Raw genomic sequence first — 26,946 nt, 5'->3', positions numbered from 1 at the left:
AGGGAGGCAGCCGTAGGGACGAGGCATAGCCAGAGCTGGTGCTGCACGAGGCAGCCGACGGACGGCACGGAGCCTCCTCTGGACAGGGGCTGTGGGGCTTGGGCGCTGTGGAACCCCTAGGGTAGCTAAAACCGGGCTTAAAAGAAGAGGGAAACACCCCCCACCCCACCCCCACTGAGCGTGGTGAAATATTTTGCCACTGAAAAGAGGGAACTTGATATAAGTCACACTGTGAGGACACATCTTGCCAGTTGGCTTCAGGTGCTGTGGCGCTCTGGCTGCTGGCATCTGATTTCCCCTGTTACCGGTTCATGAAGCACAGACTGAGTCTTAAGGGTTTTTGCTTCACTAGGCACAATGTTATTAAAGATTTATCAACAGCAACATGGCAGAAAGCTTTTCCTTAAGACTGCAGTGTATAGTAGCCTGTGCTCCAAAATAGAAAGGGCAGGTCAGGATTCACCTGAAATGCTCCTTTATGCCAAAGCAGCTACACTGAATTAAACAGAGCGATGCTGCTGCATACCTCTCTCATCTCCAGCCCTTCTTCGCATTTTGCATTTATAACGTCCCTATGAAGTGGACAAATTGAAGTCCAACTGAAGTTCAAGAAAATGAAAATTACCACCTACCCCAAATCCTACAGTTTTATAGTTTAATCAAGCTGTTTTCTCACTCACATCAAACCCTTGGTGACATCCATGGAGAAAAGCTCTGCACCAGTCCCTTCTCCAAGCACAAGACCTCTGCTGCAGTGGCAGAGGATCAGGGCACCATGTGTCTGCTGAGCACAGATGCAAGCACAGCCTCCCAGTAATAGAGCTGCTCCTGTCCCTCTCCCCCTGAAGAACCACACGCCAGCCAGTAGGAAAGGGGGAGAGACTCATTCCAGCTCATCAGGCAGAGACGCTCCAAGGGAGGGCAAAGGATGAAGAGGATCTCTCTTGCTGATCAACAGTTACCTCAACAAGAAATCATACTCCATTGACACTGACAACCCAGCTACTGTTTAGCAGCCTTTCACATGCTATGGGAAGGTGCCAAGTCTCTGGGGTTCCTCTTGGCCCCCAAAGAAATTGTTGCAGAAGGTGATGCAATTCAGGCTGCAGGCCAGTGGTTCCCCCTGAAGCTGCTTCTGCTGCAGCAATACGTTGCTTTGGTAGGATCCTTAACGCTGCCCATAGTAGCACCTGGGCCATCAGATCCCACTTCAAAGTTTACCCAAAAGGCCAGCAGCAGACTTGCCTGCGTGTTTTTCTTACCTGAAGGCCCATTTTGGGTCGTCAAAGTAGCCCTTAAAATCAATCTTGTGTCAGTCACTTTCTACCAAGAGGAGGGCAGGCCACCACGTGTGTCTCGATGGGCAATGATTCATTGCACTGCCAAAGTCAAGGCTTAACCAAATGAAAACATTATCAGTAGATGAAAACATTAAAAGTCTTGTCACAAATACCCAAAACAAAAATTTAACCATCAGAGCAGGGAGACAAGGAGGGAGTCAGTCAGCAGACAGCAGCCACGGGAGACCAACATGTTGAGGGGCACCTCTCGAAGGAAGTGCAAAGCATTAACTACAAGAAAAACGGCAGCATTTTTTTCTCAGTACAGATTTTATTTCAATTTAATTGCCAGCTTCGCCCCATTAAAAAACAAATTCCATTAATTTCTGCAGGATCCATGAAGATGTATGTTAGGAGAAATTATTACAAAACACAGGACCTGTGAAGTACAGCAAACTGCATTTCTTAGTGTAACAGCAACACTGGTTACAGTGCTACAGCACGGCATCTCTCCAGAATAACATCTGTGCATACAAAACAGCAGCGAAAAGCATCCACAACTGCGAATTTTGACGAAATATGTTTTCAATTTATTACAGTATGAGAAACAAAAAATTACAAGTGAGAGAAACAAAAAGAGTAACTTTGCCTTGGCAGATTTAAAAACTACAGCCAGCAGCTATGAAGTAGCCCAGTATGTCCCAGAATGAATCATCACTTTATTCCCGCTCTGGCTTGCAGGCACATCATACTTCACTGAAGTACTTTAAATAGCAGTCTGTCTTTAAATGGAATAGTGCAAATTCATTGTCTGATCTGTCCCTTTGCTTCCCAGGGCTCTCTGCACGCAGGCAGGCGGCCCTGCACTCTGCCTCAAGTGTTTACATGGCTCGGGGCAGTCACCTGCGTGATCTGCTGCTGGTTATCACACCAGCTAACTCCTGTCCTCAAACGTAAACAGCCCCAGCATTACCACCAAGACCGTCAGAGGCAGTTCAGCTTTAAGTCAAAAAGCCCATTCATAAGAAAAAACACACGGACGGAAGATGATTTTTGGCTAGGTATGAGGAGCCCTGCAGGCTGAAGAGTGTGGCGCTCACCCCCCTTTCCTTCCCCTGGGGATTCATGCACAAGTCTCGGAGCAGCAGGGGGACGGTCCCTGGTGGGAGCTGCAAGTCCATGTGCAAGGCACTTGCTGCAGAGCACAGACTAAACTGTCAGGGCAGCCAACTGCTCGATTATCTGCGCCCTCCCACCCTCCAGAGACCAGAGCCTCTCCTTGCTCATCTCTTTCCTGAGAGCCCCATCCAGCTCCAGGAGAGCATCACCCATGCAACAGCCATTTGGCTCCTCAGCCCACGGTGCTGCTTATGCTGTAGGGAAAAGCAAACGTTTTACTTTTTCAGTGAGAGTTGCACAAGGCAGGAGAGGGTATGTTGAAAATATGGCTGCTTTTTATTAGCTCCTGTACATTTACTGTCTGCATTCACAAGAGCGGCCTCTCTCCTCCGCACATGTAACCACCTGCTGAATTTCACAGTTAGGACAACTTCCCTGCACATAAAATAAAGCACGTTCCTAAATACCAGTACAGTTTCAGCAGCAAACGCTGAGCTATTCTTGACATGACAGGGAAGCTGGAATTCTGCACCTAGATAGGCTCATCCAAGACCACCCTACATCATTTATTTCCCATTAACACTGCTTGCCTAGAAGGACCTGACTCCCATAGAGGTACATACAGGCTTCCTCTGGGAACTGAAGCCAGAATTACCACTTCAAGCTGCTGTCTGCATGCGCTGCAGAGAAGTGTATCAAACCTCAGTATTTGCTCTGGAAGGAAAAATCTTCAAAAAAAAAAAGAATGTCTCCCAAATTATGCACATGCCAATTTTATAGCTGCATCATTTTTCCTTTTTAAATTAAAAACTAGCACTTATAAAAGAACAGATTATTTTCTATTCTTTGCTGTCAGGACCTTTAACTAACCACACTGGGATGAACCAAGTCTCATCTTTCCTCTCTCCTCCCAGTCCTAACCCTGGGGATAGCTCATACTGGATTTAATTTTTCTTCCCCTGAGAGGCATCATCATCTCAAGCAACATCAGAAGGGGAAGAAACATAGCCATAGCCTTTAGTAAGCTTCCCTATTCCCTGCGGTTATCAAGGCTCAAGAAAGCCCCTTGGTTTAAGGAAGTGGGAGGACTACATCCTCCCGCACAGCCAGCATGCTCCTGGGGCAGTTTTATCAACCGAAGAGGGCTCCTGGCACTGCAAGGCATCCTTGAACCAGTCAGTATAGCAGATTCTCACCTTCAGATTGAATAAGGCACCGGTAACATCTGTAGATTTCAGTAACAGCTCACAACAATTTGCCACCTGTTATTCAAAGGGTAACACGGTGGATAATCTAAACAGGAAGAATCTGCCCGGCAGCAATAAGGCCTCTGCTTCTGCTTTAAAATGAGATGTGACTGTTGTGATTACTTTGAATAATGTTTTTTTCTGGGTAAAATGGAATACCGTTCATCTAATGAGGTTTCAAAGTTGGCTTCAAAGCAAAGATTTAAAACCCCTTTAGATTTCAGATATATTTTTTCTACTCCATTAAAAAGGGGATGATACAGGAGGTAAGCAGCAGCAGGGAAAGGAATATTTTATTTCAAATGTTATAAATTAGAACTGATTTGCTGGAGAAAAAAAAAAAAAACAACAACAAAAAAACCCCAAAACTGTTGTCACCTTAAACAGAAGTCAAGGCAGAGACAAAAACAACAGAATATAATTAAAGCACTTCCCAAGATGGAAGGCAGCACAACAGCAGACCGTTGTGTAACAAGGGCAGCAGAGTCTCACGATTAGCCAGTTTTGTAGGAAACGCACTCAGCTGCGTCACCATTTTCTCCCTAATAAGAGTCCCCGTGGAGATTAGATTGAAGAGACGCAAGAGCTGGTGGGGTGGACGCAGGGGGAAACAAGTCTAAATAAACTGCTCTGCTGGGTGTTATTTTGTTCACATGGCATTTGTCTCATTCCACATTTTACACTGCAGCAATCAGGCTTTTAATATCCCTCAGCCCACTGCTGATCTTGGGGTATGTCTGTCTGTCTCCACAGACAACTCTTGTGTTGAGCACTGCACAGTTACACCAGGGAGCTCTTAGAGCAATGCTGGCTCTGCAGGCAAATTTGCTGCTGCAGCTGGGTAAAAATAGCCAAGCCAGCTTTAACCTGGCTGGTAGACGCACTGTTCACAGTGTAAACCCAGCACCTGGGAGCTGGGCTTCCCAGAGCCAGAGGAAATACTGAACCAAACAGCTTGCGCTGACTTAGTGTAGCTACAGTGATATCCCTGTAGCTCGTCCGGTTCCACCCCGGTGTTCCAAGATGAGCTGCGCTCACACCAGTGATGGCCACAAAGAGGTGCCATCTGTTCCTGAGATGTGACCTAACAAAGACTGTGCCTACCTCTGCATGGGGTTGGCTCGTGTTCCAAACACACTCCAATGCTTTAGGTAAAACCATTTTATCAGAAGAGTAAAATCAGAGTCCTCTGGGCCCTTTTTTTCATCTCTCAAGACATTTCTCACAAACACTCTTTGGGTCTTTTATTTCAAAATTTGGCTCTACACCCAATCCCTCCTCTGAACTATATCCTTGCTACTGCATCGGGTGCATGTTGTCCTGGAAGGAAATACTGTTATTATAAGATGATTTTCTTTGGAGAAGATGGTGACATTTTTATAGCATGAATGAAGTTTAAAGCTGGAAGACAATTTTCAGTCTGATTATTCTGAGAAAACCAACTCCAAATGACTGAAAATTTCACATGGGATCCTGTAGTGCATGGTAATTTGTAATGTAGCTGCAGTTTTTATTCAGGTGACATTTGATCTGATCTGGAAATCTCTTCATTCAGTCAGTCAGTGAATGAAGAGCCACAAACCATCTTTCTCATCAAGTACAGAGACATGGTCTCCCCGAGCTCCTTATGTTCTTGAGCAGCTAACTGACAAACTATCCACCAAAACCATTGTTTCTCAGAGACAGCCCAGAACTACTGCCACTTGTACCGAGCTAGGCAGGAGCAAGTGAAGAAACCCCGAGCTGCTTCACCTGTAGCACTGGCTCCTTGCATCTCCCTCATGAATTTTAGTCTTATGATGGTTTCTGCAAGTCTTTCAGGTTTCAACTCACATAAGAAAAACACAACATCATCAAATGACATTATGAACCTCAGACTCTTTAAGTAAGTATATATGTTTCTGGCCATAAAGAAATCCCCATATCATGGCACTCAAGTCCCTGCAAAGTATCTTGGATTACTTCAGTTCTTTAGATAGACAGACTGCGAAACACTTCACTGGAAAAGGAAAAGCTAAATAAACCTGAAAAAACTTCTTGGTAGTTTGAAGCGCTACAGAACAGACATTCCAGTCCCTGGGACCCTCCACAGGCTGGGAACCAGTCTGCACCAGCTCCAGCACATTCAAACCACGGCCAATAGCTGAGTGTGAACACTAACAAGGCAGGCTGGGATAAGGCAGGAACAGGAGATTAGAAAACACGGCAAGTACTGGGCATACACAGAGGTAACTGGCACTGATAAACTTTGTAGGTGCCAGCACCAACCTGAGCTCAGGCAGTAAATACAAAGGATCTAGACAAAATAGACAATCCTGAGTTGGAGATCCACTTCTTAGTAAGGCTTCGAGTGCATGTGGGTTTTTAAGTGCTTTTCTTAAATTAATTATCACAAAAGACAGGCTAGCATTCTTTAAACAGTTGTGATCCTTCATTTCAGTATAAAACACATACACAAACATGGCTTAAGACCCATGATCACTTAGGATATAATTTTAAAGTTTGTATTAAAAATATTTTTTCTCAAAATGATAAATATTTTAAAATAAGCATTTATAAAAATAAATGGTCCATTCCCATAAGGAAGGACATACATAGCTGAAATTCTGAATACATCTTGAGGCAACACAATTATTGATGAAGCTAGTTAATAAAATCTTTGGTATGAGAGTATAGTACATTAATATTCATGCACCGTTGTCTTCCCTTGGCAAGTATACTGTACAGACAAGTGGAGAGGCAGCTTTTCCTTAATTTCTTGAAACATCTTCCAAATACAACATACAAATATTTCTAACGTGTCTTCCTATGATAATAGGAGAGAAGCCCAAGATTCTCCTGGCTCTTCCTATGACTTTTGTATCTAAAACAGAATGAAGATGGGAGGAAAAAGAGAAAGCAAACACTGTTAAGTTTCATTCTAGCTAGCATCTAAAGAAAATCAAAACAAAATTTAAAAAGTTTCTTTACAGGAAAGCCCATTTTCTTCAATATTGTATACATCAACTGCCAAGACAGGATAATGACAAATCTGTTAAGATTCATCGCTGCAAGTTCAGACACACGAAGAGGAGATTACTGAGTTAGGTAAGGGGGCAGCTTTACACCTGGGCACAGCACCAGATAGTGCAAGCCTGCAGCACTACATCCAGGTCTGGTGGCCCTGTTACACATAGGGCATTGAGATACAGCAAAGGTACAGGAAAGAGCCTCAAAAACTGGAAAAAAGAGTCTTGGAACAAAAGACTTGGAGACATTAGTTGGTAATTTTAGCAAAAATAAAGATGATAGAGCTGACTTGAGGCACAAGGACATCCATGGGGAGAAAATATGAAATGTCAGCTGGCACAGAAACAAGGGGCTAAGGGGTTCTGCAATCTGGTAGAGAAAGGCTTAACAAAAATGATAGGCTGGAGCTGAAACCAGTTCAAACTGAGAATAAAATCACACTTCTAACGCTATGGACAATTAACTAGAATCAAGGGAACTGATGGATTCTCTGGTTTTTCAGTATCAGTCCCTGAATGCTTTTGTGAAAATGCTTCCAGTAAATGCTGGTGACTGAACCTGATGAAGGAAAGTGATGGCAGCTAAGGAAACATGGGTTAGCCCCGAAGTTATAATGGTTCCCTTTTAGCCTTAAACCCTGACTCCATGGTAACACAGCCCAGACTCCCACATCACCTGACATATCCATGAACTGGTGCTACTGTAGCCTACAGCTCTGGGAAAAAACAGTAAAGAACAAAGTTCAACTGTGTCTACTGTGACCAGGGTATGAGGAGCAGAAGGCACTAAACCAACATGGAGTTTTAATTCTGCTCCCCATCCCCTGCGTGAAGACTGGCACTTCCCACAGCACCAGCACCGTGTGAAGACTTGAAAGAAAGCGACACTTCTGAATCAGCTACTCTCTCCCCCTGGACCTCTCCCACTAGCAGTGACTCACTGCTTTGCTGAAGTTGATTCATGGGGACACATCAACACACTCTCTGCTAAGAGCTGCTGCTCTCACAGTAGCGTTGGGTGAGTGGAAGGGAGGATGGTGAAGAGGAGCAGGAGCTCTGCTCTGCTGGCTGCCATGAAGCAGACAACTTTCAGGCGACAGAGCTAACACAGAGAGCCAGCAACAGAGGCAATGCTTGTAGCTGCCTGGGCTCAGCAAATTGAGCCAGTGTCCTCTGGCCCTGGCACTGGTCATGCTTCACCCAGCTCCCAATGGATGCAGAAGCCAGAAGGTTTGGATATGTCTCATGACTGCTGGGAATCATGACCCACTGCTATAGCAACAGGAGCTCACATGACTACTGTCTTTAAAAAGAGCCCCTATTTGTGGCATCATCTGTAGGCAAACTATCCATTATTTATACCTTAGCATGTCTAAAGTGCAATTTGTATCCTAGCCTCATTAATGAATGATGACACCTTGACCTGCTCTATTAAGTAAGCTATGTTAGATCAAGAGACACACTGCTCTCCCATCCTAGGCTAAAGTAAGGCAATCAAGAGAAAAATCACTGGAGCAGATTACCTGAGTTACAGCAATACCAAAATAACGCAAATCCTGCAGCAACACTAAAACAAGCAAGGAAGAACACCGGACCTAAAGAAAATGGAAAAGGAAAAACATTACAACAGACCAGAGCAGTGGAAGTTTAGTTCCGTTCATAAATCATCGATTGTTATTAATATGCATAATTAAGTGTATTCAAATGAAGCTAGCACATTCACAATTATGTATGTTCTGTAGCTAATGTACTATGAAGCACATTTACTATAATTAATTTTTACTACAGTTGCTCTGACACCATTCTCCATTCGCCTCTTCACCTAGCTATATCCTACGAAATTTAAGTGAAAGCTTCCTTAGATGTTTTCTCGCTCTAAAACTTTGTGCAAAAACTCCTTTAAACACTACAACAAAATACCAACCAGACTACTGGGACCTCACCACACAGTGTAACATTTTACTTTATAAAGAGCTCAGCTGGGCCAATGCACTGCCTGTGGGTTACAGTATATTGTACAAGACTGCAGTCCCTTAGAAGCAGATTTTTAGGGTTTTGGTTTTTTCCCCACAGATGTTCCACAAATTCCATTTTCATGACAAGAGCAAATATTCTTGTTCCTGTTTACAATTCTGCTGGAAGGTGAAACGCAGAGCCACATGCACACCTAAAACAAATCTCCCACTGGAAACATTTCCTTCATGTGCCTGCCTGGAATGACATGCAGTTTAATGCTGATGTTCAGTATTGATGTTCAGTAAAACCTTTCTAATTCTTACTTATCCACAGACAAAACCCCATAAAGATTTATATCTGCTCCTTTATTATCTAACATTGTATTTACTACAATTAAACTGCATCTGTCAATTTAAGGGCAAATGTACTGCAGACTGACAAATCAGTGGAGCTGACCGCATGGACAAGCACATCAGAGAAACAGCAAAGGAGCAAGGACTTGGCTGTTCCTTCAGCTGTAGCCTCCCAACGAGGGTGGCTAGCAGCCGGACAGCCTCTGGTCTGAGGCCAGGTCTTTCATCAGCATAAGTAAGAATAGAAAATATTTAATTTTCTTATTTCCAAGCACTTTCTCTATTCTTCCTGTACTGTTATGCTGCAGTCAGCAACAGCAATGTGAAAAATCTGAATAGCAATTTGGTTCAATATTTAAAGTAACAACAGCACAGGCAAAAATATACATTGAGTTAAACTGTGGGTTTGCCCCTCATTTCAGTTTTCTGTCAGGGAGAAACTGGCGAAAAGACATAGTTGATGGTGCTTTTATTCTCTTAAAATTGTATCCAAATTTCTAAATAATGTATCAATTAAACTTAAATTATAAAATAGTTCATTATAAATTTTGAAAATTCTTTAGCTTTCTTTCAGATCTTCAATTTCTTTTCAAGCTATCTTTCAGTGAATAAAATATTTGCCTCTAATCTGGTCATTGAACAGAGAAATGGGAAAAAAATTAATGTTTTCCTAAGAAAAATATATTTAAGTTCACCCTTGCTCATCCTCCTTTCTAGTCTTTTTATTGAAAGCTTTAAAAAACTGAGAAGTTTTGAAGTTATATAAAAAAAATATTGACGGCCTTATGCAAAATGACAGCAGAAGCAGATGAATAGACCCTACTATGCAAGCATTGAAGAAATCATAGGAAATTAAGAATTTAGCTATGAGTGTAAGTAAAAATACCACTGTAAATATTGATTAAACTCTACAGTCTCTTCAATTTCGTGGCACTGTTTCCCTCAACAGCAGTTCAGTACGTTTTCCTCCATTAATTCCACTTAACTTGTGACAGTAAAGACATCATAAAACAAACTATTTGTTACATGAAATGCAAATTACATGATAAAATAAATTGCATCATAATCTGAAAAGCCATTCCATCCGGTGACACTGTATGCATTTATTTACCCCTGTCATTTAGCATATATGTCTCCTTGTCAGTGTCTATCTCTGTGGAATCTGTGGTTTCTAGAAATAAAAGCAACACATGAAAAGTTAGTACTCAGCTCAGGCAAACAAACGAACATACTCAGCACATGCAAAATGGTGCTAAACAACACATTTCAGAAAAATATACAATTTTGACATAAAATATTAACCCCTCCAAAGGTAAATCATTGCTATAGTTACATCTGGCTATATGTCAATCAAAAGACATAGTCACACAGCCACCTGAATGCAACTAAAATAGCTGCAGCAACATCTCTGATCTGGTCAAGCACTAACCATGTAAGTAACATTACACTTGTTTCCCAAGTGAGAAAAGCAGGAGCTAATCCTTCCATAATGCCAGAAATTTTTATTGTAATAAATACAAACTATTTGTTAATAGATGTGCTAATCTGAAAACACCCCTATAATTTAATGCATCACTGTTCTTTCTGTTCTTCAGTAGATCTCTGGGCATGAATATATCAGGCAGATGAAGCACTTGAAACAAACTGCTTGGCACAGATTATTTATTTAAACTCTGATCTCAGCTAAAGACATGGACAGCTTCTTTCAAAGTCTGTAGGTACTATGTGCTAACACCTGGTGCAAAAAATTTTTGCCTCTATCTTTCTGCAAATTCTAGTAGAGAAGGAGCTTGACCTTAAGACAAGGTGTTCAGTAGTTAGCAGCAATAAAGCAGTTTCTGCTTTGAACAGAAAGACTTGCAGCTCTTTTAGAGGTGCCTTTGCCATATGAACATGGAGATAACATTGTCTGCAGAATATGTGAGCTGCACCAAAGAACACCGCTGCCACCATAAATGGCAGAGGAATGACTTTTCTTTAATGTATCACCAATCTGCAAAACAACTTTCTTAGTCAAAACTCTGTGTTCAAAAGGGTTTAAAAAAAAAAAAAAAAGGCAAAGAAAGGAAGGGAGAGCTCCAAATTTGGCTGTCAATAGGGAATAATTTGAGACTGTTTGGTTTCAACTGATTTCCTTCTTCTACATGACAATCTGGACCCAAGTGAGGTGCCTTGGAAAACTGCCCAGTACACCAAGTCTGCAAAGGGGACCTCCTGTCAGCCAACATTAGATAATGGTGAGCATCCATCTCCCACGCTAACCGCGTCCCTCTCGGCGGGGCGACATAGTGTGGCATTCAAGCAGAACAGAAACATCTGAAGCACTTTGCTGCAAAGCCTGAGAGTCGCTGAAGCAGAAAGGATTGCTGCGCAGTATGCACGGCACACGCGGTGCCACGGAAAGCTTACACAGCCTGCCTGGCCAGAGGGATGTCCTCCCTACGTACTCTAGCTAAGAAATCCTCACACTTCACAGGAGAGCACATCCAAAGCTCTGCACTTTTGTCAGGCTATTGCTGTGGGGGGCTGACCTGATCCTTTATCCTTCTAGTCTGTGTCAGCACTGAGAGAAATGAAACCATCTTCTGAGTCACTGGGAAGATCCTGTTTGGCTTATAGCTCTGAAGCTGCCCATGCTGTGTGCCTTACCCACCCTCTAGTGGGAATTCTGAGACATTACTAAACATTTCACTTGCAATATTATACTTGAGGCAAGGAAATCTCGTTCTAGCAAAATTTTAAGGTTGTTTTTAAAATGAAAAAGAAATCTTTGAAAGGATTTCCTCCGTAGAAAACATTTTTCATATGTACAGCTGCATGCAATCTGTTATAGAAATCTGCCTGGCCAGTTCATCAGTGTCCTCACAATAATTTCTCCAGGTGTATATAAAGCTGCTTGTTTCAGTTCAATTTACAACAAAGTCCCCATGTTAGGGAGTTCCCTTTTTCCCTCATGTTTACAAATTCTATTGTCAAATCAGTAAATGCTCTGTGCTAAATTTGGCAAATTTAACAACTACCGCTATGAGTAACATTTGAGTAACATAAAATCTCACAGATTAGAGGTCTGAAGGATAATGCCTTTAATATTCAAAATGTTCAAGGTCACTTAAATGAGAGATAATACCTCATATTGAAAAGGAAGCTTTTCCTGAAGAATAAAGTTGGGTTTGGCTTCAGCTTAAAATGCTGCACAGATGTTGATTGACCATATAATCCAGAATGCAGACGTTTGTTTTAGTTACAGAACTCATAAAAAGCAGCAAACTTATTAACACAATCATCTCATTATTTCCTTCTCAGGTCAATATAAGGAAACTGCTGAATCTCAGCACATACTAGTATTTTAACTCAGTTATTTAAATTATTCTCATTGTTCTGAGGATTTTAACACAAGAGAGTGTACCAAGATACAGAGACTTTAATGACTTACGATGCTTACTGGAGTCCCTTTGCACAATGCAATAGGAGCAAAACAGTTTCAGGCACCACAAACAGCTCTATTTTTTCTGTGAAGCACTTCTAGCACATGTACTTGTTATGCACAGTCTGAACATGAGAAGCCCTAGCCCTGCCTACTCATGGGGCAACCCATGTAAAAGCTCTCAGAAGTAGCCACATAAATCAGGTGCAAGGAGGAGCAGATTTATGCTCTACCTAAAAGTGAAAGCATCATGCGGACACCCTACACAAGTTTCCTTTCAGCTGGTTTGTCCAGGTGTGACAACAGCATGAGACAGTGTGAGAGTTCACGTTCACAATATCTGCAGAACTTCCAATGTGAGTTTTACGGATGAACTTGATCACAGCTCTACTATTTCTAGCACCCAAGTGAATTCAGACCATCTATATGGGATGTAGTCAGGCCTTGGCTACCGTGTACATGTATGTTAAGAGACATTTTCAAAAATGGCTTGTAGAAGGTCTTACTGAACATTAACAGAGCTTAAACTCTTAAACCATTAACACACTCTTGAAATTTTATTCTTAGTGACTACACTAAGACTTAGTAAGTTCCTCTTAATTTATAAAGGCTGTCTGCTGCCTTCTAGTCAGCCTGGCAGAAAAACCTGTTGCTCTTGAGCTCTATTCGAGTGAAAACAATAGATCCAAGGCTATTGGATTTAAGAGCCTGGTCCCTCAAAAGGCATGACTTCTGCAAGTTGAGTATCAGATTGAAAGCACTGCCTTGAAGCTGCTGTGAGGTTGAATCAATTGGGATTTGTGCTCTTCTGAGATTCTGAGGCACGGATGGGCCCAGACTTTCCCTGTTCTAAATGGTTCAGGTACGGATGTGGGGACCTGGTGTAACTTTGCAGCCTCCCTGGGCAGGCAGGAGAATGGTGCAGTCTTCCACTGGTACATATTCGTGCTGGGTACCTATAAAACTTTTCCTTCAAAATGAAAGATGAAACAAAGCTCGACAATGCAGTATCTTCAAAAGTAATTACCATTTTACATTTTCACTCCAGAAACAAAAGAGGCCAAACTGTTTTTTTAAAACCTATGGACTTTTGGTGTAATGGTTTGAATCTCACTGGAGTTTGACCCACATGTCTGAAATTTCCCCTGGCACCTAACTGGAGTTTCTTACAACTAGAAATGAATTGACCAGTGAAGCATCAGTGCTGTTAGATACTTTGTAAGAATGTCTTGAACTGCAGTCCCTTTGCAGCTTCATTAAGTTAAATGGGGGAGCTTTCCCTCAACCTCAAGGCATTTCAGTATGCAGGATGCCGGAACATATTTCCCAGCCATTTGGAATACTGTTATTTTCTCCAGTTTGTTAGATGAGAAAAAATTTTAAAAATTAAAAAAAGAAAAAAGAAACACCAACACATAGTAAGCATTACCCCAGGTTGGCAAGTCAGGCTTGATACTTTTCCTTAAAGAAATGAGCTCTTTTGCAGTACAGAATCAAATCTGTTTGAGCCCCAGCCTTTCTCAAGTACATACATACATACACGTATATTTGGGAGGCAGCTTTATGGACATCAGTCAGGCCCATCAGCTGCATAAAACAAGCCCTAAGTGATTAACATCACAGTTCAGCATTGCAAGGGCCTACGAATATTTGCTTCATGCTAATGTACACACAACTAGGAGATTTATGGATTGAGGGGAAGCCAAGCTTCTGGGCCACCAGAGTTTTGAGCTTAACAAATTTGAGCTTTGGTAATGTTCTTACGTTCTACAAGTCAGAATAAACACAGAGGAAATAAACAAGCCATTAAGAAGTAATGGTTATGAAAAGAGAAATTGTATTTCACAGGAGATATATTGCTGTCTTACCTGTTGCACTTAAACTGTTTTAAAGACACATTTCATATTTCAAAACAATCAAAGAGTTTTGGATTGCACACACTAGTTGACAAACAAACAAGAACTATGCAGTCAAATCCCCTTCAAATCCCCTTCTGGCTTTAGGAAAATTCCAGTCAGAAGGAATTAGGGTATACCCCCAAAGTTACTTAAATAACCTGAACCTCATCTGAAACGAGGTTTAGTAATAGTTTGATGAGGAAATCTACAACTCCATCAACTTACTCAAGATCTTCCTGCTTGGCAGGTCATTATACAGCTGTTCAGCATTGATCTGTAGAGCTCTGTAAAACTCTTGACAGTGTCTGTCTCCTTTCTTTTGAAGGTGCTTTATGAGATCTGAAAGTCTGGTATGAAGTAATGCCTTTGGATTCCTGAACTGTAAGAGAAAAGCACTCATCAGAAAAGAGATTACAACAGCTGGAGATCAATTTTACATGACTTTACAGTATGCCAGGGAGTGAAGATATGGAGCCTCTTTTATATTTGCTTAAAGAATGGGCCAAAAAAAATAGGGAAATCTAGAAAGGACATACATGCATTGCACAGTAGTCTTCAAGACACTGAGCTCCATCCGGTCAGCACTGACTGAGGGAGAGCATGTTGCCTCTGCCTTTCCTCATTCTTTTTTCTGACCTGATAAAGTGGCAGCTATTCCACATTTGAGGTTTTCTCTGCATTCAAACTAACATGATACTTGCTATGCTACAATTTGATTTTGACAGCTGGTGATAGAAAATATCAACAAATCTTATAATAAAGTTTTATGTTTTCAAGTTTTCCCTTAGATGTCTTGTAATGATCACCCAAAAAGGTACTTTATACTGCTTATATTAGTCCCAATATCGGAGTGTACATCATCCCAAGATTACATGTTTTATTGTTTCCAGCACAATTAACTGCTGTGTACCCAGTGCAACATGTACGAATTCTCATTACTCAGGCAACATGGCAAGCAGCTGCAGAAGAAAGTACTTCTTTTCTGTAGCCCAAGTGTGATGAATATTAGGAGACCTTACAAAAAGAATAAAAACGCGTACTTAGCCTGACACACATCAAACTGATTTCAGCTTATTTGGAAAACATCCAAAGCCACTCTCAGCAAAGCATTATATTTCAGACCATTACAGTAGATAACTTTTGTAGTATACTTAGTTAGGATCAATTCCTGCTCTAGGGAAACAGAAATGCAACACACCTTATAAAACACTCTTTACTCTGACAAAATCCCTCCAAGGTCTACCAGACAAAGCTGAGATTGTAAGCTTCCTAAACACTCAGAGTTGCCAGAACTATGCAAAGGCAGTTCACTTCTGTCTCCTAAGTGCAAATTATGTTTCACAGATTCTTTATATACTTATTTTGAAGCTCTTGAGGGAATGAGATGATCTTTAATTGTGCATGTCACACTGTTTATCACAACTGAGTGGCTAGACTGGCTCAGCTGATGATCTAGCACTGCTCTACACCACCAAAACACCACTCATCCCCACACAGTTTGGTTATGACAGAATTAGACCTATTTTTCTTAATGTTAAGATAGGAAATGCCAGACCCTGAGCCTTGTGCAAACAATGAAGTCAGCAGAGGGCAAGTACAGACTGTTGTAAGTAGGATCTGGGAAGCTTTTAACCGACTTTAACTTTCACTCCACACAAAGTTAAAATACCGTTCTCCCTAAAAACAGCTACCCATTTTTGAAAGCTTCATATCACGGAGGGTGGCCCACCTTCATACATAGCAGCACCACTGGAAGATGTTTCTAATTCCATCTACTTCCCACAGCTCCCACACTTACAGGTGGGACTAATGACCCCCTTCTCTACCAATAGTCAGTTATTAATCACATTAATCAGATTAAGCTCACAGAGATGATGTTGTGGACACAGCTGGCTGCAGCACAGATCATCCAACACGACACTCCAGGCAGGCTCATGTGAGGGGGCAGGCATGCAGGGCATTTGGTCACCCAACGGGTGCAGTTCACAGAGCAGTTCTAGAGCATGTCTCTGCATGCACGGCACCAGACATCACGGCAGGGCCCATGGCACTGAGCTGCTGCTGAAGAGGGGCTGTCTCTCATAGTCACTGGGCACAGGGAACACACCAGGCCTGTGACTTCTCCGATAGGAGATCCCAGATACAACTGGTCAGCAAGTAAGAGGTGAGGAAGATTGGCTTCATGTGGTACACCAAGAGTCAAGTCAGGAAGAGGGCAGCTGAGCTACTGACCGGCAAAAAGAATGCAACATTCAGAGATACAGTAAAATTCATCGTTACCTTTTCTGCTTCCGCATTGGTAAGAATTTGGGGGTAGACTCTGTTAAGCTGAAGAATAATTTTATCAACCACTTGCTCATTCAGTCGGCTATTGCTTGTAAGAAAGTACATGTCGTGCTGCAGCCGATGACAATACGACTGATCTAGAGAGAAAATAATACAAAGAACAAACCACAGCAGTTAATTAGCAAGACATTTAAATTCTGTAAATTTCATTTTCCTAACAGTGGTTAACTAGCTAAAATAAAATTACCACCATCATGTAATTTTAGAAAGCTCAACTGTCTATTAGGGAAACACAGCACAGTCACATGCTTTCAAAGACCCATCCACTTAAAATTACATCTTAACTCCTGGCCAGTCACTTGTGCTGCCTCTCTCTTTCCAAAGGGAGAAGGTTCTAAATTATTAAGATGTCAAGCACTGATGGATATCTAATCAAATAGAGTTCTAAACTTGTCAAATCACTGAAGATAAAATTTCTATCATTTATGAAGACAGATTATGGAGTTTAAAAGTAATGTGTTTTACAAATTTTTTTATATAAATATATACTTCACAGAGAGAGGTTCTCGCTGATGTAGAACGGTAAAAGGACATACATTTGGGTTAAAATTACGTACATTACTGATACTGGTACACAGCACAAGGCTGGTCTTTGCCTGCTGATTAGCACCTGAGGACTGCAGCACAGTGCTTGCATAGCCAGGCAAAACTGGGGGCTGGCTGACTGGAGAGATTTGGCCCTAACTTCACCCCACCCTCCAAGAGTTTATTGCTGTCTTTGGTCTAACGGGAGACTTCAGCAACGTGCCCAGCAGAAATTGCCGAAACTGAAACAGAACTGGAGCATCAGGAACAGCATCTCTGCCAAAGAGCCATGAAGTCTTTTAGGGAAGGACTTTTGCCCTCGGTTTGCATAGGAGTGGGGAGGAAGGGCAGTCAAAAAGCAGTACATTTTTACCATGGAAGTACACTCAAATACACGTACAAATAAACCACATCTTTTTCTATTAACCCAAACACCTGCAAATACACAAATCCAGACTTGCTGTTGGTTTAGGCACCATTTCCAATTTCACAGCAATGCATTTTGAAGCAGCACGCTTTCCCTATAGCTGCTTGTCTATAGTTCCTAGATTAAGATAAAGGCACAGAGCGGCTCCACAGGTTACTGTGCCCTTACCAGATTTAGAAAAAGAATATCTATGACCATGTCTGAAATAAGTGTTAAGATGTCAGTACAGCACTTTATAAGTGAGCAGCATAGAAAACAGAATCAAAATACCACCACCCGCATCACATTCCCTGTTTAAAGCAAATGCATAGGTTTTATGGTATTTTGCTACCAGAAAATACATAACCATCAGCCCTTTGTGCCCTGTAAACGAATGAAGAAAAAGAGCCAGAAAACTTTGGCATGATGCACTGCACCTACACACAGCCCTTGCCCCTTTTATATCATGATTGGTTTTTTTTGTATTACACTGTTCCTTTTCTGTATCTGTGAAGCACTAACAGCATTTACAAGAAAGGGGTTCAGGAAAATCTAGTTGACTATCATGCACTAATAACTCTCCAGCGCCAGTGTCACTCCTATTCAAACAGGAACATACCATATTTGAAACTGCAGAGAGCTGTGATTCTACAGGCACAACAGGATTTCAGTGACATTTACTTTTTATACAAACACCATATTATTTCCATGTGTTTCTAATGCCTTGCCTTTCCATGGCTCGCTGTCAAGGCAACTTTATAGTGTACTGTCAGAAACATACTGCCCTGACAGATTTGCTGTGCAACTCCCTTCTTTTGCAAGAAGTTCCACGTTATCTGATTCAGGGTTGAGATCAAACTTCTCCTCTTCAAATCAACTTATTGGTATGCACAAAAGGCTGAGGCAAGGATCAGGAGACTGAAGTTGCTGGGAATGAAGGGCCACACTCCCTGCAGCCTTCTCCTCCTTCTGCCTCAGCTACATGATTTGCAGTGATTCTCAGTGTCACCCACAACTCTGTACCTTCTGCAAACTTACAAAAAACAAGCATTAAATTGGGGTCTTACAGCTAGCAGAGCAATTAAACTTCAAACAACACTGTGACATTCAAACAACGAATCACAGCAAGTGCTAAAAGCATGACAAGAATCCGGCAGAACGAGTATACAAAGTAAAATAAAAGCAGGCCTAAAGTGTCACCTCCTTCCCTGCTTCTTGCTCTGTTGCTGCCTTGTTAATACGGCAGAGGCAGCATGCAGCAGTTACACCGCTGAAGTTAACTGTGACCAACCGAGGATCGAATTTCAGCCAAGATCATTTTCTCAGCAGTCAGGAGCACTCCATGTCCTCACGGTACTTTTCATTTAAACACACTCATTAAGCCATCACCACTCTTACTGAGGGCTTTTTGCTGCCATCTGAAACCTGCATGCGGGTGCACAGCATTACAGGGCATAAGCCTCTCTGAGATTTCAGGAGTGGCCGTTTTCTTCACATCTAAACCAAACGGCAAGAAGAAAATGAGACAATGCTCTTGGTCTCTCTGGCTACTGCTAAACTGTGCCTGCCAAGGACAAGGTCTTAGGCCTGGCTCAGGCATCTGCAAGATGCTTGTCCCATCCTATGGGATGCTCCATTTTTAAGAAGCGCCATGAAGTATGTCTGCTTCCTCCCCATTCCTACAGAGACATTTCACCTGCCTGCACCGTCACCTCCTCCAAATTACAGTATTTAGAATGGGGTGCAATGTTTAAAATTTCCATAAGAGCAGTTATCAAGCTCAACACACGAGCTCTGCTAGCTTAATCAGAGCAGAAATATCTCACCCTTCCAGTATCTCACTTCCCTCTTCTGAAATGTTTCGTCTCTCCTCTAACGCTGAGAAATCTCTGCCCAAACCATTCAAGGAACTGCCTTCAGGCTTCTCATAGACCAGAGAAGTGAAACTTCCCACTGACACCACCCAACACTGCAGAATTGTGCCCCAGTTACTAAATTTAAAGAAAACAAACCAAAAAAGCCCCACCAATCCTAGCAGCTGGAACATGGCACCCTGCTTTGGAGTGATAAGGGTATCTGGAAAGCACAGCGTGTGTATTTCTGGAAGCCAACACACAATGCTCCTGGGCCCAGCTTGCCCCAGGAGCTCCGGCAGCTTCGTTATGGCACGGACTTGCTCCCATGCACTGTCAGTCATGGCCCAGTTATAAACATGTTCGTGCTATGAGGTTTTATAATCACTGTTCACGAACAGCAGCTTTTTAATGTTGAACGTGCCCATTATTTACATTTTAAAGTAACAGAAGCCCCAAACCAGGTAACTTCATGACTGCAGCAAGGTTACTGATGTGCTGTCAGGTCTTCAGAATTTAGGGAGCAGCTGTTTGGGATATTTTGCATATCGTTTTGATTTTCCTCCACTGCCTCAATGAGACGACAGTTATTGTGAGGAAAATTTGAAATCTTCATGCTAAGAAAACTTTGTTTTTAAGCAGGTGTCACCCCAGCATTACAAGGACAGTTGTGCTGTTAGCCAGTACTTGCCCAGAAAATTCAGAGCAGCAAAATCGGGAGAACAAGTCAATTAACCACAGTTTACAGGGCAGGCGTGCCACTGCCAATCATTTTAACGCCCTCAGACTGCACAGGGACTGCACCTAACTCCGAATTGTTAATCTGATATTACTGCAGTTACACCTTCTCCTCCACCAGGGCGTTAATTGAACTGGGCTTAATCCCATGCACAGGCTTTGGACCCAGCCACAAATCTGCCCAAGCACGCAGCTGCAGTGGAGGAGTCTGCAGGTTTTGACACAGCTGGAGGGCTGGCAGTGGACTGAGCTCAGCCTCACTGAAGAGACACAGCAAATACACCTGAGATTGGGTACCACCTCACTGAAGCTGACCTAAAGGTTGCTTAAAAAGGTCGGTATTTGCTCAGGGAAAATAAACCTGACAAAGTGACTGACAGGAAACTCAGGAACCGTCTTTGACAGCTGAGAAGAAAACATGACTAATAATTTCATGTCATGATTACACCAAGCCCACAACACTTCATACACAACTGCTTTTTTCTCTTATCCAAAGTACAAAAGGCCTCTGGCATACAGCGTACACACGCCGTGCTAACATACACAGCCTGCACCTGACCACACACACGGAAGGAACATATAGTGAAGAGATATCAGAGAAAAGCAAGAGATTACTGGTTATTTGTAGTCAGCAGCTCCTCAAACAGAGAGTAATATACATAAAAACGGTGATGATAAATGCGCAAGCAACAAATGACTGTAACTAAACAACACATTCATAATTTTTCATTTTTCACCTGCAGGTAAAAATCACCCCTACTGCAACTCTTCATAAAATGACACATCTCAACTGTTCCTTCCAAATGGGCAATTAGGTTTCTGGCAATAGATACACAATGACCCAGCCATTATACTAAGTGCTGGCATTTTAAGGCTGCTGAAATATATTCTGGTCTTGGAAGTAACAACCGCCCTAACGTGCCAGACTGTCTTCTACTGCACCTGCAGGAAAAATGTGAAGGGCAACAGAACCACCCTTCCCAAAGCTCTTCCTAATTTACCAGCAGAGTGTTTTCACAGAGTTTTTCAGAGACAGCTCCTAACACAGGCACTGGCATACCAGACCCTGGCAGCCTCCAGGACGTCAGACAAGTGCTGTGGCATTGGCAGTCTTACTCCATACGCCTGTGGTGAGGCATCCAGTCCCTGAAAGGTGCCACTAGTCACCAGCACAACACACTGATAACACAAAACATAACTTTCAGTTTACAGTGGCTGTCAAAAACCCCTTTGTAATTTTAAGGATGCTTAATTATTCTTACCATAAAAGACTCCACGTTGTTTTCCGTACAAGAAATATCGAATGGGATTTTTTCTCTCACCATCCCCTGCAATCTACTTTTGCTGCCCTTCTGGATAAAACCACATGGGCCCCTGGGACCTGCTGGGGTCTGCATTGCCACTTCATGTTTATTACAGTAAATGAAGACATCCAGCTGCATTTCAAGTTCATAGACTGCGATCAGCCCCTCCTCGCTATGCTGTGACATATAATCGCTCTCATCCACACTTGGGCCCTAGGAGCATAAATGCTGCCAACTGCCTTAAGGCATGCAGGTAGACCTGTCCGATTAATAACTCTACCAATATTTACATAAGGACTCTTGATACTGTCTCTGACACTACTGTATATTTATTATGGTTCCATCTTTTATTTTTTTTCCCCTTAAAAGCCTCCTTTAATTTACCAAGCAATGACAGGATTATCACAAGCAGATAAATTTAAATACAACAGACACAAACCCCAACACATCCCTCAGACATTCTCCATAACACACACGTAACTCGTAAACATCCAGCCCAGAAACCTCAGTGCTATCTGCTGTGCAACAAAAAAACAAGTTGCAACTTCCTGGTAAAACTCCTGGATGATTTTCATAAAAATTGATAAAGGCAAGCTGACAACCAAAACCTTGAAAGCATGTGACCTGCCATTTGTATGTGTCCATGCAAACTCCCTGCCGGAGCATCTCAAGAAAGAGCTGTCAAAGTCTCTGAGCAAAACATAAGCTTAACACTAGTTTAGGTTTTGGCTTTTCCCCTTCAAGAGCCCGAGAAAGAGATGCTGAGGATTTGAGAAGGAACCTGGCTGCACAGACGGTGATCAGATTGCACTGGTTACCAAACGCCCCTCCTGGGCTGGAAGCAGCGATCCAGCGGTGAAAGCCAACGTGCCCCACTCCCCAGCCACACTCACCCCCTGCCACATGCTGGTGCTACTGGCAAGTTAGTAACCAGAAATCAAGAGTCTGTCACAGCACGTCCAGTAACTCATCTTTATCTGAAATATCTTTTAAAAATAGAAAAACTAATAAAACAGTGAGCAAGATATCAAGGTGCTCTCGATACTCAGGCGTGGCACTAGTTCACCCACGCTCCCGGTGCTCCGAGCTCCGCACCACGCTGGCGCAGACCCTGCGGCACCGAGGAGCTGGCGGGCAGGTGCAGCGGCAGAGCCCTGACGAGCAGAAGATGGAGGCCGGGCGCCAGCGGCAGGTTCCTCCCCAGTGCCACACGGCGGGCGGCTGCCGTGCCAAGGGCCGAAGCCCGGCCCAGCCCGGCCGCACCCCGAGGCAGGGCGGTCACAGCCGCCGCCCCCGGCGGGCGGACACGACCGCTCCGCTCCGGGCCCAGGCCCGACCGCCGCTGCCGGCTGCCGCCCCCCGAGCCAGGCCCTGCCCGCCCTGACGCCGCGGCCCCGGCCCCAGCCGAGCTGCGAGCCCCGGCGCTGCGGCCAGGGCCGGCACGGCCGGGCGGCGCTGGCCGCCCAGCACCGGGGTTACGCCGCGCTACCGGCCCCGCGGGCCAGCCGCGACTCAACCCGCCCCCCGCGCCGGCGGCGGCCCGAGTACGGGGCGCGGAAGGCACCAAAACGCTCGCCCTCGCGGAACGCGCGGCAGCCCCCGAGCGGCTGCGGTCCCGGGCCCCGGGCGAAGCGGCGCCGCCCCACAGAGCGCCCGCCTCTGCCTCAGGCGGCGTCCCCGCCGCCCCGGGCTCCCCCCCGCCGCCGCCCCGGGCTCTCCCCGCCCCGCACTCACCGGCCATGGCAGCCGCGGCCGTGCCCGGCCCGCCGGCGGGCTGCGGGCCTTCCTGCTGGGGATGGCGGCGGGGCCGAGGCGGGCCGGGCGGGTGCGGCCTTGCCGGGGCACCGCCTCCCGGCCCGGAGGGGACGCTGCCGGCGGGAAGCGGCGGCACCGGGGGTGCCCTCGGGCTGCCCGCGCCGTGCGGCGGCCCCGACAGCCTCGAGGGGTGAAACTCGTTCCCGTAGAGCGGCCGCATCCGTCTGCATCCAGCCCGCGGCCCTGCAGCGCGGACGGGGGATCTGCGCTGGCACAGCTGCCAGGTTTGGGACGATTCAGGCATAATTAGTAACGCCGCAGTTTTCCACAAGTAATTGAACTGTTCAAAATACCACATCTACGTTTTCATAATATCCGAATGCCATCTCTGTTTTTCTTGTGCCACAGCACCGGACACGTTTGTTTAGATGCAGCTACGACGGGTAAGGCAAATCTGCCGGCCGGGTGTTCAAGTCCGGGGAGCGGGGACAGCTTCCCTCGGAGAACGGCTTGCAGTGAAACAACTAATTAATGTGATAGATTAACTTGGTGAGGGGAGAAGTACGATGAAATCCGTGCATTTTAAAAACTCCCGTTTGCAAAAAATCTCATCAGCATTTAATTACCCAGCGAGGTATGGAGGACAATATGCCTTCCTAGGTATAAATGCTGCAGAGCCGCGAAGCTGAACCTTAGCTTCCCAAATTGTGATAGATTATTTATTACTGCAGTTTGGTTGTTTGGGGTTTTTTACTGCAAAATCTGGTATTTCTATAATGTATTGGAAAGGGCAGATTTATACTACTGGAAAGGGCAAAGGCACAGGGTGATTTGTAATTACGATTTGTGTTGAAACCATGAAGAAAATGTTTAACAGGGACAGAAATCTTCCGAAGAGATTAAAATCACAGTAGGGAAAGCTGCCTCCGGACCAGCACATAAAACACTTCAAGCACACAACTGCCTCACACAAGCACTAAAACACTTTGCCTCTCTTAAGTAGCAAGTCCCCGAGCACCAAGACGGACCCTTAGCTGGGAAACAGGACCATTGTGTGGGTGACCGCTAGTCCACAAGACCCTGACAGGTTGCCCAGCTTTGTCTCCGTGCCATCTTAACCCAAGCACGTGGAAAAGCTACACCAATACACCTGGACTGGTGAAACAGAGAGAATAAAGCATCCGGCCCCTTGCTTTGAGTGTTGTGGCCTCTTGGGAACCTGCGGCACCGAAGCTGGAAGTCGGCACGTCCTGACTGACAGGCCAGGAATTCTGAAGCTGCCCGAGCTGCCAAGTGGGAAATAAGAAAGGATTTAGTGAGGGCCTGACTTTGCACTTGGTTACGTGCTGTACACTCTCTTATGAGAGACAGCTCCATCCAGCTCGGGAGATTTAAAAAAAAAAAAAAAAAAGAGTTTGCTGGAAGTTTGCGAGTGCTGCCACTTCGTGGTCTCGCGGAGGAAGTGTCACGTCCAGCACAACCCCAGAGATGTGCTTGGGGCATACTGGGGCGTGTTTCTAGCGTGTCCTGAGGCAGAATTTGGGCTGGCAGGGTTAGCCACACAGTTCTGAAGCCTCTTCTGGGTCATTTCTTTCTCTGATATGCTTGCCTTTTTTTTCGGTGCCTGGCCTTCCCTGCCAGGGTGGAGTTTCTAGCCTGGCACAACTCTCCAAAGATAGCGGTGTCCCCCCCCAGCACCACATCTCACACCCCTGCCCCTTCTGTGCCGCGCTCCGAGGAGCTCACTGCAGAGACCTTCCTGGCGAGCACAGCCTGAACGGCGGCGACCTACATGATCATATGCACCTCCATTAACAAAGGAGACACCTGCATCCCCACATTTATTCTTGAAAATGTTGGCCTCTACCTCCATACTACAAATAAAAGCAGCTTCTTTATCTCCAGTAAGGGAAAAATGGGGAAAAACCTCAATGAAATATTTTTAGTATTGTCAAATGTTGTGACATTTATGGTGCATGTCCTTGGGAAGATTAATAGAGTATAAACATCCTGAGTTTATTCCATTTACCCTCAGGAATCTGGATCTTCTGAACAGCATGAAAATAGATTTTTTTTATTATTATTATTATTATTATTATTATTATTATTGCAGATGGAGTCCTTCATCATGCCTGTATCAGTGATTTTTGGCAATGTATTGCAGTAACAGAAACAGGCACCTTGTGGAAAGGAAATTGTAATTTTATAGGTCCTTTCATCATCTATTTTTAAGATCATTCCCTACGTATGTTAAAATATTACAGCAAGAGGTGTTGCCTAGTACTAAGAAGCAGCAGTAGTATGGCATGCTGAGGATTTGTTTTTATGACCATTTTATACCGTTGTGAATTCAGTGCTAACAAGTTTCCCTGGAATCTCTACCAGAATCTAAGGCACAGAATTGAAAACCTGGTCATCTTAATGTGGTATAGATTGAAATCTCTAATATAAATCTTAAATGTTTTTAGCAGACAGTGTTTCCAAGCACTGTGAGTGAAATAGAAGTGAAAATCAATCATTCAGGACTGCTGTGGTGTACAGTGCCACATTGCCTGGAGATATTTTTGTCCTGTAGACTCAGAAAACGATACAAGCATCAAGGGTTAAATATATCTCCTCCTCATGCCCATGGCATGCCAGACTTCTGCAGCCCTGTCGTTAGGTTTGCAGGGGAAAGGCAGGTCCTGGGGACGGCCACGGCAGAGGGGGCAGAGGGACACCCCTCCGTGCGTGGGACACGTCCCTGGGAGGCACACGCTGGGCCAGAGCTGGGCCATGGAATGCCCTGCCACGGTGTGACCCATGACAGTCAAAGAGCACAGAGGGACAGGGAGGACACACGCTCGGTACTGGTGACAGCCATGAGCCCTACGCAAACAGCACGACCAAAGCGTCACGCTCTTGGCGGAATTCCTTACGCTGATTTTCAAACGGCTCCCAGAGCGAACGGCACTGTGCGGAGCCTTCGCTTCCTGCCGATGGCAGGCGTGCGGCACCGACAGAGCCCGGCTTGTTTCCGGAACTCTGTGATTCAGTTCAGATTTCTATCTCTTAATTTAGTGGCTAAGCTAAGTGACCTGTCCAACAATGTTTTATTTCCCAGTGTCTAACGGGGAGCAGATATATTTCCTGGTTAGCTAATTCCAAAAGCCATTCCTGCTTCCTCCCTGATAAACTGGCTGATTTGTTTATGTGAGTGAATTGTTTGATTTACTAAATATTACCCTTGTCCTGGCAGCATCAGCATGTAGCATTTTCTTGTTTTATCTGTTAATTGTTACATCACAATATGGTTTCTCATTTTCCCACAGCTGAAGAGGACTGGATCTCTTTAGGAACAAATTAAATCCAGATAGTACAGGGAATTCCTTTAACAAAGTCTTTCTTTGTGCTTAAGAAAATAGAATTAAATATTTCTTAAAAGCTCAGATTACACACTAAGCTCCCTTCAGCAAGTCTTAGTGAATCATTTATAAAAACAGACTCTAAGAAGGAGAAAATAATGGGAAGGCAGCGACTGGCCGGCCACTCACGTCAGACCACTGCCCCTCCTGGCTCCGCACTCCTGTTCCTGCAGATCCGGACTTTTCAAACCGGTCATTTTGCTCAAGTTCTCATGACAAATGTGCACTTACATGTCTTGTAGAGCATCATCCATCGGTTTCCCAGGTCTGGGCTGCGCCCGTACCCGTGCAGCAGCGGGGCAGTGCCGTCCTTGCCTGGCCGAGCAGAGG

At 44.2% G+C, this 26,946-nt stretch overlaps 1 protein-coding gene across 5 annotated transcripts; it reads right to left on the bottom strand.

The window, feature by feature from the left end:
* Window positions 1-1,597: 1,597 nt before the first annotated feature.
* Window positions 1,598-26,946, bottom strand: CARD19 (caspase recruitment domain family member 19). Of its 5 annotated transcripts, XM_074913873.1 has the most exons (7): window positions 23,192-23,206; window positions 22,351-22,443; window positions 16,566-16,708; window positions 14,511-14,664; window positions 10,075-10,134; window positions 8,178-8,249; window positions 1,598-6,509 (listed from the first exon to the last, which is right to left on the bottom strand). In XM_074913873.1, the coding sequence occupies exons 3-7, from the start codon at window positions 16,674-16,676 to the stop codon at window positions 6,397-6,399; spliced, it is 510 nt and encodes a 169-aa protein (XP_074769974.1). In that variant the 5' UTR covers window positions 16,677-16,708; window positions 22,351-22,443; window positions 23,192-23,206; the 3' UTR covers window positions 1,598-6,396. The 5 variants fall into 5 exon arrangements, with proteins under 5 accessions (XP_074769974.1, XP_074769972.1, XP_074769973.1 ...); XM_074913871.1 differs by lacking the exons at window positions 22,351-22,443; window positions 23,192-23,206 and adding an exon at window positions 26,848-26,946; XM_074913872.1 differs by lacking the exon at window positions 22,351-22,443 and having other exon boundaries at window positions 23,192-23,282.

This window comes from Athene noctua, chromosome 10 (assembly GCF_965140245.1).
Source record: "Athene noctua chromosome 10, bAthNoc1.hap1.1, whole genome shotgun sequence".
Taxonomy (NCBI): domain Eukaryota; kingdom Metazoa; phylum Chordata; class Aves; order Strigiformes; family Strigidae; genus Athene; species Athene noctua.
This window is presented reverse-complemented; position numbering and strand designations above follow the sequence as displayed.

What these genes read in the sequence shown, in the direction of transcription:
- CARD19 (XM_074913871.1), bottom strand. An exon ending in ATATATGCTAAATGACAGGG is followed by an intron (nt 8,250 to 10,074) that starts GTAAATAAATGC and finishes CATTTTCTTTAG; the next exon opens with GTCCGGTGTTCTTCCTTGCT. An exon ending in TTGGTATTGCTGTAACTCAG is followed by an intron (nt 6,510 to 8,177) that starts GTAATCTGCTCC and finishes ATTCTGTTTTAG; the next exon opens with ATACAAAAGTCATAGGAAGA.